Genomic DNA, 18,947 nt, shown 5'->3' on the forward strand with positions numbered 1-18,947 from the left:
CAGAAGCCTGCAAATTTTGTTTTATCAGGTTGCAAGAATGCTGAACGTGCACCTCACATCAGTAATATGTCTGCTTTGTTAATACTACTAAGTACTTTCATTTTATTAGTAATTGTATATGTCCGATAATTTTTGTGCCCTTGTAAAGTGGGGATTGCATCAAATAAAATACAAAATCTTTTAACTTAAACTACGGAGATGTCTGTACTTTGTTTTCCCCCAAGCAATGTCTGATATATTTCTTTCACTGCCCTAAAAATGTCAAGCAATTGTCCTCAATAGTTTTAAAAATATTGCAAAAAGGCTATTGGTAGCGTTAGAAAAGTTGTCAAGTGTATCGGCTGTTTCCCCTAGCCATAGGTGCTATATTTTCATCTAAAATGAAGTCATGCTTTCCCCTTGAAACGAAAAAAAAAGATATTGGTACTGCAATTAGTAGTTGAATTACTAAATTAACAGCTCTTAATTACAAAATGAAAGAACCAAAGTGGAAAAATTAATTTAAGTATGGCAATGCTACAATCTCAGTTGTTGGTGTTTTGATATATCAGTTTTTCCTCAGGAAATGCACGCTATTTCAGTGTTGCAAAACAGTTGAATATCACTATTATTTCAATATGAATACTCTAAATTTTGCTTGAAAAAATATCAAAAGAAATAAAATAAGCACAAAATTAATTTTATCAACGTTTTCAAAATTTGTTATTCTCAAAATGTTTGTTCAAATGGTAGATTTAACAATATTTCTAACCAAGTTCAACTGGAAAATCCTTTAAAGAATTTTGCAATTAGAAACTATGAGGCGAAAAACAAATTTAACCACCAAAAATTTAGTCCAACTATATTTTTATGACGTGTTGAAATTGAAATAGATCTTGCTTTTCAGTGCTCTGTGTTACATGTAGCACGGCATGTCGTTCGTATGTTAGAAATTAATCACTCAGGCCTACAGCCTTCATGATTGTTATTAAGGACGCATTGGAACTCCATACGTGCTATATCTATAAACACCGCAAATCATCTCAAAACTCAAGATTTACTTTGCCCGAAACATCCAGAATCAAAAATTCTCCACAATGCAAGATATTGTCACACATTAATTAATGAAATCCGGTAATTTTTGTGTGCCATTTTATTTTGTTTACACATGACATGCACTGACTGGATTCTGCATTACATCACAAAGACTTATATTTTGACATAATTGCCCTTAAACCGATCAACTACCTGAAACAAAAATCGTTCCGCCGGTAGTGCATTTGTGCTTTCAGTGATTCATTTCACCACTTTTTGTCTCGAATTATGCTGATTTTTTGGTTGATTACTAATCTGAATTCACCAAAGGAACAATGATTTAGTGTATAAAATTAAACACTGTAGTATTTGTTATTTGATAGGCAACTCTTTTACTTGAATGTTTAAGTGTAATAAAAAAAACACATATAACTCTAAAATTGATAAAGAGGCTCAAAAAGATATACCTATTATTAAATTAATATTAAATGATGTCATTGTCTGACTCTCACCATTATTATTATGATGTTGAGAAAAGGATATATTATTTTTTCAAAAGTAAAAGTGGAGTACATATTGGTGAGCTAAAAGAATGTACTATAGAGCAGTTATCACAACTTGAACAGTTGTCTACCAATGTAGATGCTAATGGACCAGTGAGCACACTTGAAGCTTCAACAGTTAAAGATCTGGGATATGTTACTGGTATAATGCTATATTGATATTTTATTGATATCCTTAAAGTTGGGGGTGGATATAATTATGACAAAGTTAAATTAATGACAGCCCAGGGCTTTTTTTCACAGATTGGGTACGCAGCTTGCTTCCCCTTAGTTTTTGTGAACAATTATACAGTATATTTGCAAAAGAGAAAGAAAAAAACTTGATGTTAATTCAATTTTTTTGGAAAACTGAAGGATTTCAAGCAATTTTTCTTTGAGGCCCCTGCTATAGAATGAAAAAAGCTCTGCAGGCTAAATGTTTATTCAAATGTACATAGTAAAATTATATTCTTGTCATATAAAATATTAATGTTTCTTCAATACTAAGAGGAACTCTTAAATTTGTTATTTGAACATCATAGTAAATAGTGATCGACAGACACCTTTGAATATTATAAAATGAGAAATTTTATGTCTGCATTGAAAAATTATAAATATCGGAGGCACTTCATTGATATATTATAGAATAAAGACAGTGTGCCAATGTTTTTATTTCATATTTGATACTAATAAGTCTTAAAGATTCAGAAGATAAGAAGACATCAAATTTGAAATATTCTTTACAGCTGGACTGTCTGCAACTGAGACAGAAAAACTTTCATGGGAAGTAACAGAGAAACCTGAAGTAGATGTCACACAAACAACACCATTTGTGGTAAAATTTACCTAGTACTGTCTTTCAGAATTGCGATCTTCAGACTGTCAAATTTTTCCTTCTTTTCCTACTTTTTCCTACTTTATTCCTACTTTTTGTCTTCAATGCCTACTAATGAACTAAAGACATTTGCAATAAAAATAAAATTGTACTTTTAAATCAGTGTTTAATTATCAATTCAGGATAGAAGTGATTGTATTATGACTGTAAGAAGCTTTCATCTATGTGGCACAAAGACCCATGCTGGCTGTCCCACATGCTATTCAAGGTTACTTGTGACAGTCGGATGGGTTTGAGCCTTCAGAGCAGATGGAGGGCATAATAAATTATTAATTATTTCTTTTGAAAGTTCAATAAAATTTATTTTCTGAAGAAAGGGCTTAGTGAGTATAGTCTGATTTTATTGACCTGTTTATTATGAATACATTACATCACTCATTTAAATACTCATTCCCACTATGGTTCTGTCCTTATTCTTTACGAGAATTAATATTGATTATATAACTAATGTTTTAGAAAAGTCACACTAGCTTGTTTGGATTCTCATCACATTCGCAATAGCACATTCTACAGTCGGTTAAGATATTACCTAATATATGAGAGTTCTGTCGTTTGATCCCTACTTTTGTCATTGTTTTTAGACCTGTTCTTCATTTTTAAAGTATATTTTAATGAAAATGGCCAAGTAGTGCTTGCAGAATTGTCAACACGAATATATTACAACTTAGAAACACTGATTTGCCTCGTTTTGCATAGTCTTTTACGGCACTGAAATGACATTTATTGTTTTTTATTCGGGATGAAATTTAAACATTAATTCTTAAACCAATTCTTATTCAAAAGAGTATAGTCCTTACCCAAATAAGTGAGTGCAAAACATATTAAAAAACGAAAAGAACAGCATAAAAAACAATCATACCTTCAGAAATGTTGAAAATAGTTATAAATAAGGAAAAAAAAAGAACATACACGGTCTTGATCATACAACGCATAGGACATTTAGAAATTATAAACCCGTAGTTTACTCTATTGCGATATAAAGGTCAGTATTATTATTTCATAGAAACAAATTAAATTTAATCACAACAGACAGTGTTGTAATCTCAATTGAAAACAATCACTTATCTGTCGAGTACGGACCCGGGACATGTCACCAGTCATGTCCTTAAAGAGTTAATTTGGAAGCACAAAGTGGTGATAATTTACCGCCATGCACTTTCCACGGAGTATCAGTCAAAGATAAAAAAAATTATGCAAGCTAATTCGTGCCGCCTTAAATGTAACTCTGAGCTTTTGAAAACATGTGAACATAGCAGGGTCTACATTCATATTTAAGACACAAAAGATGCTGCAAATCTCATCGGCCAATTAGAAATGACCATAATTGTCCTCTAAATAGGTTTAGCATAATACAATTTAGCATAATTACTAAATTACAGATTTGCAAACAAAAGTGTATTTTTTAATATAACAATAAGTATTTGCAACAAACAAATACAAAACAAAGTGATAATAAACCTAATGAAATCAATAACGATTAAACATTGACTGATTGTTCGCATATATTCCCTTAATATAATGGCACAAACTTTGGAAAATACAGATCTACTGTAACGATAAAACATTGACTGATTGTTTGCATATATTCCCTAAATATAATGGAACAAACTTTGGAAAGTACAGATCTATTGTGCTCTTTTCATCTCAAAACAATTCTATGTTTGTAATTTTTAAGTTGTTTTAGGCTTTTCCTTTAATCCAGCATAGTCATATATTTGTCTTACCAGGTGCTAATACATGTATTGAAAAAATCAATTGAACAAAATTTTCAGGCGATGTCAACAGTGGAATTAAAATCATTCGCAGCAGAAGCAGGTACAAATGGCAGCGGTGGTAGCTTAGCCATAGGTAGGATACGTTAGTTCTGTTATTTTTTATGAGCTTATGTTAGAAAATTCAAAGACCCTAGAAAAGCTGATTTATCATGTTTACTGTTTGAACATTCATTGGTCAACTTCACTCAAGTCTATTTAACAATACTTGCTTTGCACTGTGACGCCATTTTACCAGCTAATTAGGATTAAATGGTATATTTGAGCAACTGTAATGAAGCAGTGTAATACAAAAACAACAATAAAATATGATGTAAAATACATGTCAAACCATACTTGTGTACTATTGGAATGTGGCATGAAATACTTGTGTAGGGGTGTTTGTCTTTAACATAAATGAGAATTTAAATATTACCCATGGTTAAAACTATTCAAATGTCAGTATAAACGCATAAAGTGCTCAGCTCTAAAATAGTGCTGTAAATTGTAAAATATATAAATTCAAGTTCTATACAGGAGTAATATATGTGTGTGATCAGATTGAAAGGTTTTTACTTTTTAATTTCTATAATGAGAATATTACAAAAAGATAACAATTACATTTTAATGACAAGTGCACTAAAAGTGACAAATGCTTTGTTTCATTTCTTGAACAATGTATTAAATACTGTTGTGTAAATATGCAAATACAGTCTCTTTACTGTTATCTGCTCAGTGCTAGCAATTTGTATGTTGAAATGCCCTAACCCTTTACTAGTGATATAACATATGATGTAATGATTTGGGCCAGTTTTTGAATTTAAAAAAGTTAATTCTGGAATTTCAAAATACATTAATTTAGCTACCAACAGTATAAAATGTGGTCAAGATACATGAACATGCAGACAGGCCTTGCTTTATACTGATGGCAGGGGATATAATGACATATGTTTGATTCTCTCAGGTTAAAGGACCAAACTATTACTTTATTGTAAGACAGGTACACGTAAATCACACGCATATTTAGCAGGATTACTGTTATATCTTATGTTATTAATTTATTTTCAGGATTGTTCACACAAATGTTTGCTAGACTTAGTGTCGCCCTGCTGCTGGTCCTCCTGATTTGAAGCAGATGGTCACATGACCATTGGACTATATTTACTCCTGTTCTGAAATGGATATTTATTTCAGATATATAAAGTCACATTCAATGTCTCAGTTCGTTCATTTATTCCTTATTTATTTATTCATTCATTTATATGTAATGCTTTGTTTATTTAATTGTTTATACATGTTCAGAAATGAATACAGTTTAGGTTGCGAAAACAATGTTCTGAGTTCAATTGTTGTTTCGAATTATGCTTATAAAATGAATATTGGTTAAGAAAACAGTCTAGAATGAACTTTTATGACAAGTGTTACCAAGGCAACAAATACAAAAGGAAAACGACGTAACATGTGTTTTTTCTGTTCTTTTCCCATTATTTATTGCAATACTTGATATTGTCATATATTGACTATGTATTGACAGCAGTCATCTGATTTCCTGGCCGCTAGGGTATTGTGAAAATTTTACTGTTACATTCAGAAAACTAGTATTTTCATGTTATCCAAAAATCCTCAAGATGATTTGTCCGTCTGCTTGTCTTTGTTCCCAAGAAAACGAAATTCACTAAAAAGGAAAAGTCATTAGCGATTTGAATTCATCATTACGGAAAGTAACGCCGTTCATACTCGTGATTGGACTCTCTGTGGTGTTAAACATCGTTAACAACATGAAAGGAATGTCTCTTTTCTTTGGTAAATAACTATTAATTTCTTTTAAACTCGTTTAAATCATTTTTGCTGTTTAATTATCTTTTGCTAACAGTATCATAAGTGTTGTCGTATGCGTCGTTATCACTTCAACAGTATAATTAATATACGTGATGAAGTGTCATTGTATTACGTATTGTAAGTAAGAAGACCGGATCGAACTAGTTCATTCCGAAAATTTGTGACGTATGTATTTTCCGAAATGTTGATATTATCTATCACTCTGATACTTTTAAGGTCAATATAACACTTGTAAGCTGATTGGTTAGCTTTCTTTGCTTAAATTTACAAGAAACAATCGTGTGATTATATACAAACTGTGTCAAACACATTCATTTCAGAATTGCATGCCTCGGTCTGTACGTTCGTATGTCCTCTTAACCTTGGTCTATCAATTTCTTGAGAATGTGTTAGCCATGGCTTTTGATGTCTTGTAGTCACAGTGACACTAATTTTTCTGCCTGCGATTTGAAAAGAAATATAGGTCAAAAATTGTGAAACTAAGTAGGGACATTACCAATGGCCTGTTGCTGGTATCTATTGATTGAATAATGTCACAATGACACCAAATGCCTTTTCCGATCAATTACTTAAGTAGTAACAGGACGAAATGTGTTAAATTTGGTATTGACCTATCGTATTCCAGTAGACGACCCCCCCTATTGAGTTTTAGGTCAGTTGGATAGGTCACAATGACACAGTGTACGTCCTTGTCTGGAGAAAACACGCTTAGATGTGTAATTCTTTGTAGGGACATTGTGCATTGCCTTCATTGATTTTAAGGTCATCAGGTCAAGGTATTTTAAACACATGTTCGCTACAAGACATTAGTTATCAATTTTTGTTAACAAAAGTATTGATGTACTTCTACAGTTCTTGCGTTGTTTGGTGTTAGTAGTGGACAAAACTGTACGTGGCTCCCTTACCACATGCTCACATCAGCATAAGTAGCCAGTATGCGTAAGCAATGGGGTAACATATAGTAAAGTATAATGGTTGCATGTATTACTTTATCTCACACGTTCATTCGTTTGTAATTACATGTACCTTATCTTTACATTCGGATTCCTTTTTTTTAGAAAGTCTTATCAAGTAAATTTCATGTACTTAATATAAATATGAAGGACACTTGAACTGCCCTAAATTGTCACATGACAGCATTCCATAAATGATAGAAAGTGTGGGAGTTCCTTTCTTATCAAACAACAATAAATAACAGTTTAAGGGACTCCACTGATTTTTCTGACATGACAGGTCTGTATTTTGCTGGTCTGCATTTTTTTTCCGAGCTTTGCATAACTGTTCGGAAAGGTGCATAAATAGTTAATTCGAATGTCCAAAAAAAGCAACACAATGGAATGATATGCTTATATCGTTTTTTATTCTTGTGTTGACATAACAAAACGGTTTTACAGCAAGTTGACTTCGCGAACAAACTTGCGCTAAATAATATTAATCTGTTTAAAAAAAACCACACAAAAATGTTGTCAAAATGTGAATGAAAATTTCAAGCAATATCCTCAATAGTTTTAGAAATATTGCGAAAAGGCTACTGGTAGCGATAGAAAAGTTGTTAAGTGCAAAGGCTGTTTTTCCGCTTTATTTTCATCTAAAATGAAGTCATATTTTCCCCTTGAACCGAAAAAAAGTTCCACAAAAAAGTTAAATTACTAAATAAACAGCTCTAATTGAGAAAATAAAAGAAACTTAAATGGAAAAATTATATATATATGTTTGATATCAGCTTTTCCCTCCCCCCCTTTTTTTTTTTTTTTTTTTTTTTTTTTTTTTTTGATTACAGCACTATTTTCCCCTTTAGAAAGTCACAGGTTGTTTTTGTGTTGTTTTTTTTTTTTGGTGGGGGGAAGGGGACAACATGGTAAGCTCGTGTATTTCGTTCAGCAATGCATTTTAATTTACAATTCAATGTTTCTGTTCCATGTTGGAACATGTCCTGTGTATGTTGACATTTTGTTGCAGAATCTACATATAACACATTCTAACACTATCAGAGAGTTCCCTTTTATAAACAAATAAAGCTAGAAGCGTGATAAATTTCACAATAGATACACACACCATTCTTATTTCCCTTCTCCGTATTTGCAAACTGACAAATAGCCGGCTATTTTGTTTAATGGTCTTGCTAAATAATTAAATCCGAACACCAATATCTTTAATTCAGCCATTAATGCTGTTCAGACTTTTGGAGCGTTGTTTACATGACGTCTCAATGAATGCAGCGCTAAACATCGCGTGCAAAAACAGTAAAAAAAATTAGCAACAAACAGTGCGTGCAAAAACAGTAAAAATTTAGGCACGCTATTTCAATACTCTGTATTTTGCTTGAAAAATATAAGAATAAATAAAATAAACACAAAACAGTTTATCAACGTTTACACTTTTTTTTCTCAAAATGATTATACAAAGAGTAGATTTAACGACATTTATTTTTTCAAACCAATTGGAAAAAACCTTTTAGGAATGCTGCTATTAGAAACACTGATGCGAAAACAAATTTAACCAGCAAAAATTTAGTCACGCTATATAATTTATTTATTTTCTTGAAGTGTAAAAATTGAAATAGATCTTGTTTTTCAGTGATCTGTGTTACATATAGCACGGTATGTCGTTCAGATGTTTGTATTAATTAATCACTCAGTCTTTTCCTCAGGCTTTCGTGATTATATTACTGCGCATCTGAACTCCATATCGTGCCATATTATGACAGTGGGTTTAAGATCACTAAAAGTCGAGATTTATTTCCGAAACATCCAGAATCTAAAATTCTCCACATACAAAATATTGCCACACATTAATTTTGATGATGCCGGTGGAACATCATACCATTTTTTGTGTGCCATTTTTATTCGCCTGTTTAAAAATCGGGTCGCATTATAGTCCCCCCGACGGGCGGCGTCAAATATTCCCCGGAGCATATCTCCTACACGCATGAAAGAATTTGAATGAGACTTCAAACTGTGTCGCGCGTATGAACCAGGTCAAGGTCACACAGGTCAGTTCATTGAAAAACACTTGTCCGGAGCAAAACTTCTACACGCCCAGAGAGATTACAATAAAACATGGCACAAATGTTCACCATTGCAGGGCAGAGTGTTCATTGCAGGGCGGAGTGTTGCGTGCAAAATTTAGGTCCCTGCAGCCAAGGTCAATGTCACACAAATGGGTCAAAGTTCAGAGTCACGCTTAGCGGACATTAAAAAATGCTTGTCCGGAACACAAGTTCTACATGCATAGAGGAATTGTAATATAACTTGGCACATATGCTCACTAAAGGAAGGTTGAGTGTCATGCAAAATTCAGGACCCTGCAGGTCAAAGTCATAAATAGGGCTCCAAGTTCAGATGAAGATATAAAAATTTGTATTTGGACCATCTAGTCATCATTTATTGAGGGATTGAAACACAAATCGTCATCATCATGACAACAGGTGTGAAACACGTAATTTAGTTTAATATATGCACGGTCAAGGTCACTAACAATTATAAAAATATAGAGATTATATCAAGAGCATATTTCCTACATGCATTTTGCGATTCTAATAAAACTCCATAGAAATGTTCACCACTATGATAAGCTATGTCACGTGCATAAACCAGGTCTCTAGGTTAAGGTCAAACTTAGAGGTTATTGAAAAACCTATGCTTCATATATCGGGGCATTTTAATGTAACTTGGCACAAATAGTAAACATTTTGAGACTAAGTATTGTGCGCATAATCCAGGTCCCTGCTACCAAATTCAAGGTCACATAGAGAGGTCAAAAGAAGTAAAGATAAAACAGAAGATATGTACAGGGAACATTTAATCATCATTTATGGTGGATTGTTACAGAAATGATAACTATCATGAAGTGTGACACGTGTAATTTAGGTAATATTTGCAAGGTCAAGTTCACTAGAGATGATAAAATATCCAGATATTGTCCGGATAATGCCCATAGCATATCTCCTATATGAAAATCTATAATACCCACATCTCTGTCAAAAGCTTTTTGACGGGCGTTTTTTGCGACAATGTTGCTCTTATTATTCTGTTTACATTCAACACTTAATCAAAGGACATGCACTGATTGTATATTATAGAATCCTTGGTGTTTAACTTAATGCCCTTTAGGATGTACCTGACCAAAATCTTTCAAAATAGTGCATTTGGTGTAAACATATTTTATTCGATATATTTACACTATGATGAACAATATTTACACAATACATTTTGGATAGGGCAGAAAGCTATGAAAGCTTATGAGTGTCTTGTGCATTTCCGTGATTCATTTCACTCCTTTTCATCTCGAATCTAAATTCATAAGATTGAATAAAGATTGATACTGATTTTTAATTGATTTATATCTTAATTCAATGTATAATCAATGATTTAGTGTTAAAACTGAACACTACTTTTAAACATGCCACTGGAAGTATTTGTTTTTTGACAGGCAACTCTTTTACTTGAAATGTCAAAGTACCCTAAACCACATATAACTCTAAAATTGACAAAGAGGCTAAAAAGGATGTACCTATTATTAAAACTGTAATGTTGAAAACAAGATATATTATTTTTTCAAAAGTAAAAGTGGAGCACATATTGGTGAGCTAAAAGAATGTGCTATAGACCAGTTATCTCAACTTGTGAAGTTAGCTACCCATGTAGATGCTTATGGACCAGTGAGCACACTAGAAGCTTCAGCAATTGAAGAACTTGGATATCTTATTGGTATATATTTTGATATTTTATTGATATCCTTGAAGTCGGGGGGGGGGTAGTGGGAGGTAATTATGACAAAATGAAATTCATCACATCCAATGCCATTTTTCACAGAATGAGAAGCAGCCCTGCTTTTAAAGATTTTTAGTCCCCTACCGGTTTACCGGAGGGGACTTTAGGTTTACCCTCCGTCTGTCCGTCAGTCAGTCCGTCCGTCCACAAAACTGGATCCCGCGATAACGCAAAAAGTACTGAAAATATTTTAATGAAACTTGATATATGGATAGATGGCAGTATGGAGGTTATGCACGTCTTTTTCTTTTCTGCCTATGTTGAAAATTCTGGTTGCTATGGCAACAAATAGACTGAAAATATGACAAATTTTACACATAAACAGATAACGCAAAAAGTACTGAAAATATTTTTATGAAACTTGATATATGGATAGATGGCAGTATGGAGATTATGCACGTCTTTTTCTTTTCTTCCTATGTTGAAAATTCTGGTTGCTATGGCAACAAATAGACTGAAAATATGGCAAATTTTACACATAACCTGGATCCAGTGATAACACAAAAAGTACTGAAAATATGTTTATGAAACTTGACATATGGGTAGATGGCAGTATGGAAATTATGCACATCCTTTTCTTATCTTCCTATGTTGAAAATTCTGGTTGCTATGGCAACAAATAGACTGAATTTCAAGATGTCTTATTCTAGTTTTTAAGTTTTTTCACTATAAGTTCTTTATTTCTTAAGGTATTTTCTTCAAACTTTAAATATAAGTTGCTTGTCATCAACCATATCATATGTGGCAAGGTTTACAACTCTAGTACAAAATTTATCAGAATTACCTCCCTTGAACTTAAAATTTTCATGAAAAAAACATTGTTTTTTTTTTTAATAACTTCTTTTTCTAAATGTATCTACTTCAAACTTCATATAAATGTTTCTTATTGTCACTCAACATTTGTGAGTGTTCAATACTCTATCAAGACTATTTCCAGAATTATGCCCCTTTTTGAACTTAGACTTTTTTTTGAGAAATTGGTAATTTTTACCCCAACTTCTTCAATCATGATAGGATTTTAAAAATGATATATTTTGATAACAGGGATGTTTAAAAAATAACTTTAGAGTGTCCTTCAGTCCGTCTGTCTGTACATAAAAACTGTTTCCTGTGATCACTTTTAAAGAACTTTTTCAACAAATTAACTTAAAATAGGAACATAAGTGAATGGCCCTTCAGAATGTTGCTTGGGCTCTTACCGGTAGGGGACTTATGGATTGCTTGCAATACTATGATAATTGCTTGTTTCTTTGGGGATATCGCCTTTAAACGCCACCTGTTATTAATCCCTGCAGGCTAAAATGTTTATTTAAATGTACATATACACTTATCATAAAAAATAATAATGTCTCTTCAATACAGAGGAGGAATACTTAAATTCGTTATTTGTACATCATACTCAATAGTGACTAGACACTTTAGAATATCATAAAATGAGAACTTTTATGTCTGCATTAAAAAATTATAAATATCGGAGGCACTTCATTGATGTTTATTAGAATAAAGACAGTATGCCAATTTTTTAACTTCATAGCTACATAGATTGGACTTTGATAACAATAAGTCTTAGAGATTCAGAGAGACATCAAATTTGAAATATTCTTTACAGCTGGACTGTCTGGAATCCAGATAAAAGAACTTTCATTTGAAGCAATAGAAGGGCTGGATTCAGATGTCATACCAGTAATACCAAAAGATGTTCTTAAGGTAATAGATGTTACATGATACGGGTACATGCATATGTGTAACATTATTATGGATGTGTATGTTACAAGATGGGAAAAAATGTATTATAGGTTGAGATAAGTTTGTGTAACAAGGAGTTATGGATCTCTTGGGCAAATGTTATTGATGCCAAAAATAATACTTAACACATTGATATATATTTTGCATTGAAATAAATTGAATTGTTCCATTGTATAAAATATGCAATCATGCTAAAGTGAATGTTTGTTTCCCCATTTACATGCACCACCAACTCTTTTATTTGCCAAAACAAACACATATTCATGCCATAAGACTGCTTCCTGTGTATAATATTCATTTATTGTATCAGTCAGACCAGGTGCTAATATTAAAAAAAAATAACAAAATTTCAGGAGATGACGAATGATCAAATAAAATCATTCACAGATGACCAAGCAACATCTGTAACAGATGACCAGAAAGCAGCGATGACTGAGGAGCAGAAACAATATCTGGAAGGTCAAGCCACTGGCGGGGAAGAAGCTTTAGAAGAAGTAGTAAGAAAGGACAATGGTGATAGCTCAGCAATAGGTAAGATAAGTTAGTTTTTATTTTTTGTTGAGCTTGTGTTAGAAAAATTCAAATTCAAAGAGCCCACTAGAAAAGCTGACTTTATGCAGATTCATTGGTCAACTTCACTCACATTACTAAAATTACTTGCTTTGCACTATGATGCCATTTTATAGTTAGAGTCAAAGTACATACATTTCTTCTATTAATTCCACAAGCAAACGACTTTGGATTATCCTAGTTTAATGTCTGTCTAGCTGTTTTGGATCGAGACCCCAGCCATCAAAATGGCGCCTAAAATTCAAAATTCATCCTAAATTTTGATATAGCCTTCGTTAAATTTACAATGTTTTTGCAAAATAATGCAATATCTAGATTATATGTTATTCTTATGTGTTTTAAACAAACAAAAAATCTTTGAAGAGTTGCACATAATATTTTAAATAAGATATTGTAGTAAATATAGCCGCCAGTATAGTATTTTTATGGTTCTGCATTTAATTTTTAGATTTTTCGGATTTCACCTGATGAGTCATGACTGAATAAAATGAAGTTTAAAAGTTTAATTTTAATAACTTATAATCAATATAAGAACAATGATTTATACTGTGATCACTGAAGACTTCTTTAAAAAGTGATCCATAGACTATCAACGTCGATTTAATGACACTTTCTACTGTTAACGCCAGGTTCTCTCATTTATACGTATATTCATCAGAATACAATGTAACATATTGTCACTTAATAATATTTAACACAATGTTTGAAATTCTGCTGCTGTATCTTTTGATGTCTTGATCGAATTTTAAAGAAAAGAGAGCATTGTGCATTTTGTCATTTGATCTCCTGTTACTTTGGGAAAATAATGCTGTAGAAACGCATTTGTATATTATTATTTTTTTGCAAATGTTTTTACTAATGCTTCCTTCATTATCTTTAGAGTTTTTGCATCTAACCATAATGATTATTACTTTTAAATTGAACAGTGGGATATTTTATATTTTTTTTTATTCAAAGCATTTCTATCAAACTGCATCCCATACATTCCTTATAGGGATATTTGCATTTATATATGAAACATATGACTTGCACGAATTGCGCTTAGATTGGCGTATTGTCTACTAGCTTTGGCTCTAAATAATTCATGATTTTAAGGTTTTTGGATGTTGGACAATGCCCGAATTTTTCAAAAGAAGCTTTCTATTTACTTACCGCTTACTTACATTCATCGTTTAACCATGGTTTGTTTATATTGCAATATGTAGCTGTAATACTCTTGTGAGCAATCTGGTATAATGTTTAAGAAAAGGTCAATCAGTTATTTCATCAGAATTAAAATCTAAATCGGTCTGATTTTTTTATTCAGTCTACAGAAAGAAATCAACAAAACCTTCAATTAAATCCGATCAACATTAGAAAATGATGTCACAGGTTACATTGAAAAGGGATATAATGTTTGTTCTGTGTGTTTCTATCTTAATTTAAATATATAAAAGTGAGAAATTTTACTTATTAATGTGCAATTTAGTCAAACATCAGTAAGACTTTAAATCATTTATTTTCTTCACTATAAATTCGTTCCAGAATAAAAAAGGAAATTCCAGATGTCTTTTTTCCGGGGGTCGACCCAGAGGCACTTTTTCAGCAACAAAATTACATGCAGAGAGAGAGAGAGAGGGAGAGAGAGAGAGTGTGTGTTGGCTGACAGGGGCTATGTATGATCTATGTTTTCATGATATATGGTTTACACCCGTTTTAATGAAGATAATATAATCAATGACAAAATACAGGTTAATTATACCCCGCACAACAAAGTTGTAAGGGGGGTATACTGGAATCAGCTTGTCCGTCCGGCTGTCCGGCCGTCCGTCGGTTTTTTCTTGTCCGCCCAGCCCAATAACTTAAGATTCCTTTGACCCTAAGTCTTCATATTTGGCATGGAGGTTAGTCATGATTAGTAGATGACCCCTATTGATTTTGAGGTCACTAGGTCAAAGGTCAAGGTCACAGGGGCCTTGACTTCAAAAAGCTTGTTCGCCCAATAACGTAAGATTCCTTTGACTTACAGTCGTCATATTTGGCATGGAGGTTAGTCATGAGTAGTAGATGACCCCTATTGATTTTGAGGTCACCAGGTCAAAGGTCAAGGTCACAGGGGCTTTGACGTCAAAAAGCTTGTCCGCCCAATAACTTAAGATTCCTTTGACCCACAGTCTTCATATTTGGCATGGAGGTAAGTCATGATTAGTAGATGACCGCCTATTGATTTTGAGGTCACCAGGTCAAAGGTCAAGGTCACAGGAGCCTTGACTTCAAAAAGCTTGTCTGCCCAATAACTTAAGATTCCTTTGACCCACAGTCTTCATATTTGGCATGGAGGTAAGTCATGATTAGTAGATGACCTCTATTGACTTTGAGGTCACCAAGTCAAAGGTCAAGGTCACAGGGGCCTTGACTTCAAAAAGCTTGTCCGCCCAATAACTTAAGATTCCTTTGACCCACAGTCTTCATATTTTGGCATGGAGGCTAGTCATGATAAGTAGATGACCCCTTTTGACTTTGAGGTCACCAGGTCAAAGGTCAAGGTCACAGGGGCCTTGACTTCAAAAAGCTTGTCCACCCAATAACTTAAGATTCCTTTGACCCACAGTCTTCATATTTGGCATGGAGGCTAGTCATGATAAGTAGATGACCCCTTTTGACTTTGAGGTCAAAGGTCAATGTCACAGGGGCCTTGACTTCAAAAAGCTTGTCCGCCCTATAACTTAAGATTCCTTTGACCCACAGTCTTCATATTTGGCATGGAGGTTAGTCATGATTAGTAGATGACCCCTATTGATTTTGAGGTCACCAGGTCAAAGGTCAAGGTCACAGGGACTTTAACTTCAAAAAGTTTGTCTGCCCAATTACTTTAGATTCCTTTGACCCACAGTCTTCATATTTGGCATGGATGTTGATCATGATTAGTAGATGACCCCTTTTGATTTTGGGGTCACTGGATCAAAGGTCAAGGTCATAGGGACTTTGACTTCAAAAAGTTTGTCCACCCATTAACTTAAGATTCCTTTGACCCACAGTCTTCATATTTGGCATGGATGTTGATCATGACTATAAGGTGACCCCTATTGATTTTGAGGTCACTGGGTCAAAGGTCAAAGTCACAGGGACCTTGACAAAAAAAACTTTTCTTCTCAATTGCTAAAGAATGTCCTGTCCGCAATGTATTGATTTTGACATTTTCACATTTGAAGCATGTAGAATACATAACATAGCAATGCACTGGCTTAGTAACCTCAGATTTGGCAGAGAGGTTGTCCTTGAGCTCTAAATTGCCACTGTTGATTCTGACAAAGTGGTATGCGGGGCTATTCACGCCATGATAGTGGCAGTTCTAGTTAAATAACGCAAACATTTGTTGTTTTTTTGGGGGGACAATTCGTTACTTTATTTAACATTTTCCATCATACATCATATTGTAATAGTGAAAATATGTAGTAAATAAACAACAAAAATAAGAAAAAAAGTTAAAAGCTATCTAAAACTGATATCAATATTATATCTTTTTTAAGCTAGTAGTAGCATATTATTGTCAGATCAACCATCTATTTATACAAAAAACTTATTCATTTAACTACAATTTAATCATTATTTACATTAATTATCACCTTTTTTAGTAAAAAAAAAAACTAGCGCAAAAAATATATTAATATTGATTGTGATAGATGAAAAAAAATAATAATAAACAAATAATAATAATAATGAAAAAAAATAATAATAAACAAATAATAATAATAATGATAATAATAATAATAATAATAAAAATTTCACAGTTCATATAACTTACTGACATCAACTTATATTTCTCATTTAAAAAGAAGATTGTTTATTTGCCCGGATGATATTAAAATGAGAACAAACAAGTTAATGTAAGTTATCTTTAGTATAAAATTATACTCTAAGAAAACTGACATTAATTATTTTTCTCATTTTACTACTATGCTTAGAAGTCTTAAAGAAGATATCAGATAACATATTGCGCTTTAACAATATAACTGTTTTATTTACAGGGATGTGTTTCCAAATTACCCATTACTTCAGTATTGGCATAGAAAAGTGGCAAATAGGTGAAAGATAAGCACCTTTGCTTTCTAACTTTAAACAAAATGAACATGAAATTTAATTACTCGTAAAATACATGGATAGCATTAAACCATTTAATGATAGGGAGATTTTTACTTTTTACTTTTATTTTTTTATTATTAATAAATAAACAAATTAATAAAGGGATGAATAGATAAGTACATATAAGTAAATACATAAATAACTATATAAATAAAAGACAATTAATTAATTATAATAAAACAATAATTAAATAAAAAGAAAAAAATAATTGATTAATTTATTAATTTAAAAATAAATAAATAAAAATACATAAATTATTGATTTAATATAAAGTGATTGAAATGTGATAAAAACATTAAATGGTTAAAATTGTTATAAAAATGCGGTTTATCAATATTATTTATATATGCAATGATGTAATTGATTGGTGTCATGAAAATCTATTGTTTTAATGCTGAGTAAATATCATGATTATATAACAATACAAAGCTCATTCAACCAAAATTTTATTTCAAAAGATTTTTATGGTAATATGACACATCTTCAGCTGTTAATAATTTTGAAATAATATTCATAATTTTTCGGACGTTTAACAGATAATTGTTTGCTATTCATGCATGTTGCAAAAGTGCCAATTCAATGTTCTAAAATATCTTTACTCAAAGAAGTTGCAAATCTTATAAGCTATCATTCTAGGCTAACCGTACAATCTCTAATTGTAAAATAATGTCCATTTTACTGACAGTCGATTTCACATTAATCATTGTGCTAGTAGTCAATAAATACACTGACCTAAATAATGCAAGCATTTTTCATTTTTAATATTTCATTACAAATGTACTTTTAACCGTTAGCTATTTTATTTACCATTATTAAGTAATAGCCTTAATTTTTACATAAAACAAACCCCAAATAAACCAACAGACAAAAACATCAAATAATTCACAAATATCTGAAACATGTTAGATATATTCTGTTAAAAACAACTGCTTATTTTAACAATTTAAGTATAATTAATGTGAAATAACTTCTTTTTAAACTTGTTCTGGAGGCTTATCAGAAAACAGCTTTCTGTCTCCACTAAATAAAACGTGAGTGACCTGAAATTGACCTTAAATTCAACAAGGCGTCTATAGTCCAATCGCATTATGCAGAAATAATGAAAGTTAAACTTTTAGTTGATTAGATACACAATTCATGAGAAGTTCTACACTATCTTCAGGTATTTCATTGAAAAGAATAAATGAGGTTTTAAAATAATATAATAAAAATACCTTTCTTATAATAACGTTTACTTTATGATAACTATTATGCCACACAAGTTAAATTTAAATAAATACAATCAAAAGAGTCAATATGAATACATAACTGGAAATGAAACTGTAATTTTCATCTAAAAACAAAAGTATCTTAAAAATGCTCGGCTGTTTTAAACCAGACTGCTTTGTTATTTATATTACAACTATAGTCCTAAATATATTCTAAAGAATTTTCAATGATATGTTTTATCGGATCGTTTTTCACCATGTTGTTTGTGTATTTTTTCTTTGTTTATTTTCTTTTATTTTTTTGTTGTTGTTGCTTTAAACATTTAACTCGCCATAAAATTTATGCATAGAATTCTGATCTCATATCTAATTTTCTAACAGATTATCGAAAATCAAAATCAAAAATAAAAATCAATTTGAACATTGAAACATGTTGAGAAAAAGATGTGTATGAAAGAAAGATATCGGATGTTAAACGCTAGTATCAA

General features: G+C 31.9%; 1 protein-coding gene across 3 annotated transcripts in view; it reads left to right on the forward strand.

Annotated features, from left to right (window-relative positions):
* LOC132733728 (uncharacterized) overlaps positions 1-18,947 on the forward strand; it is a 39,853-nt gene that overhangs the window by 10,022 nt on the left and 10,884 nt on the right. The window contains exons 3-6 of one of the 3 annotated variants that reach the window (XM_060720412.1): positions 1,574-1,719; positions 2,303-2,391; positions 4,224-4,299; positions 5,271-5,655. In XM_060720412.1, the coding sequence (XP_060576395.1) occupies positions 1,574-1,719; positions 2,303-2,391; positions 4,224-4,299; positions 5,271-5,332 (373 nt within the window). In that variant the 3' untranslated portion in view covers positions 5,333-5,655. Of the gene's footprint in view, positions 1-1,573; positions 1,720-2,302; positions 2,392-4,223; positions 4,300-5,270; positions 5,656-10,604; positions 10,751-12,422; positions 12,521-12,912; positions 13,091-18,947 lie in introns of those variants that run through there. The other 2 variants (XM_060720420.1, XM_060720407.1) reach the window with 2 other exon arrangements.

This window comes from Ruditapes philippinarum, unplaced genomic scaffold (assembly GCF_026571515.1).
Source record: "Ruditapes philippinarum isolate M1 unplaced genomic scaffold, ASM2657151v2 ctg4024_1_1_1_1, whole genome shotgun sequence".
NCBI lineage: Eukaryota > Metazoa > Mollusca > Bivalvia > Venerida > Veneridae > Ruditapes > Ruditapes philippinarum.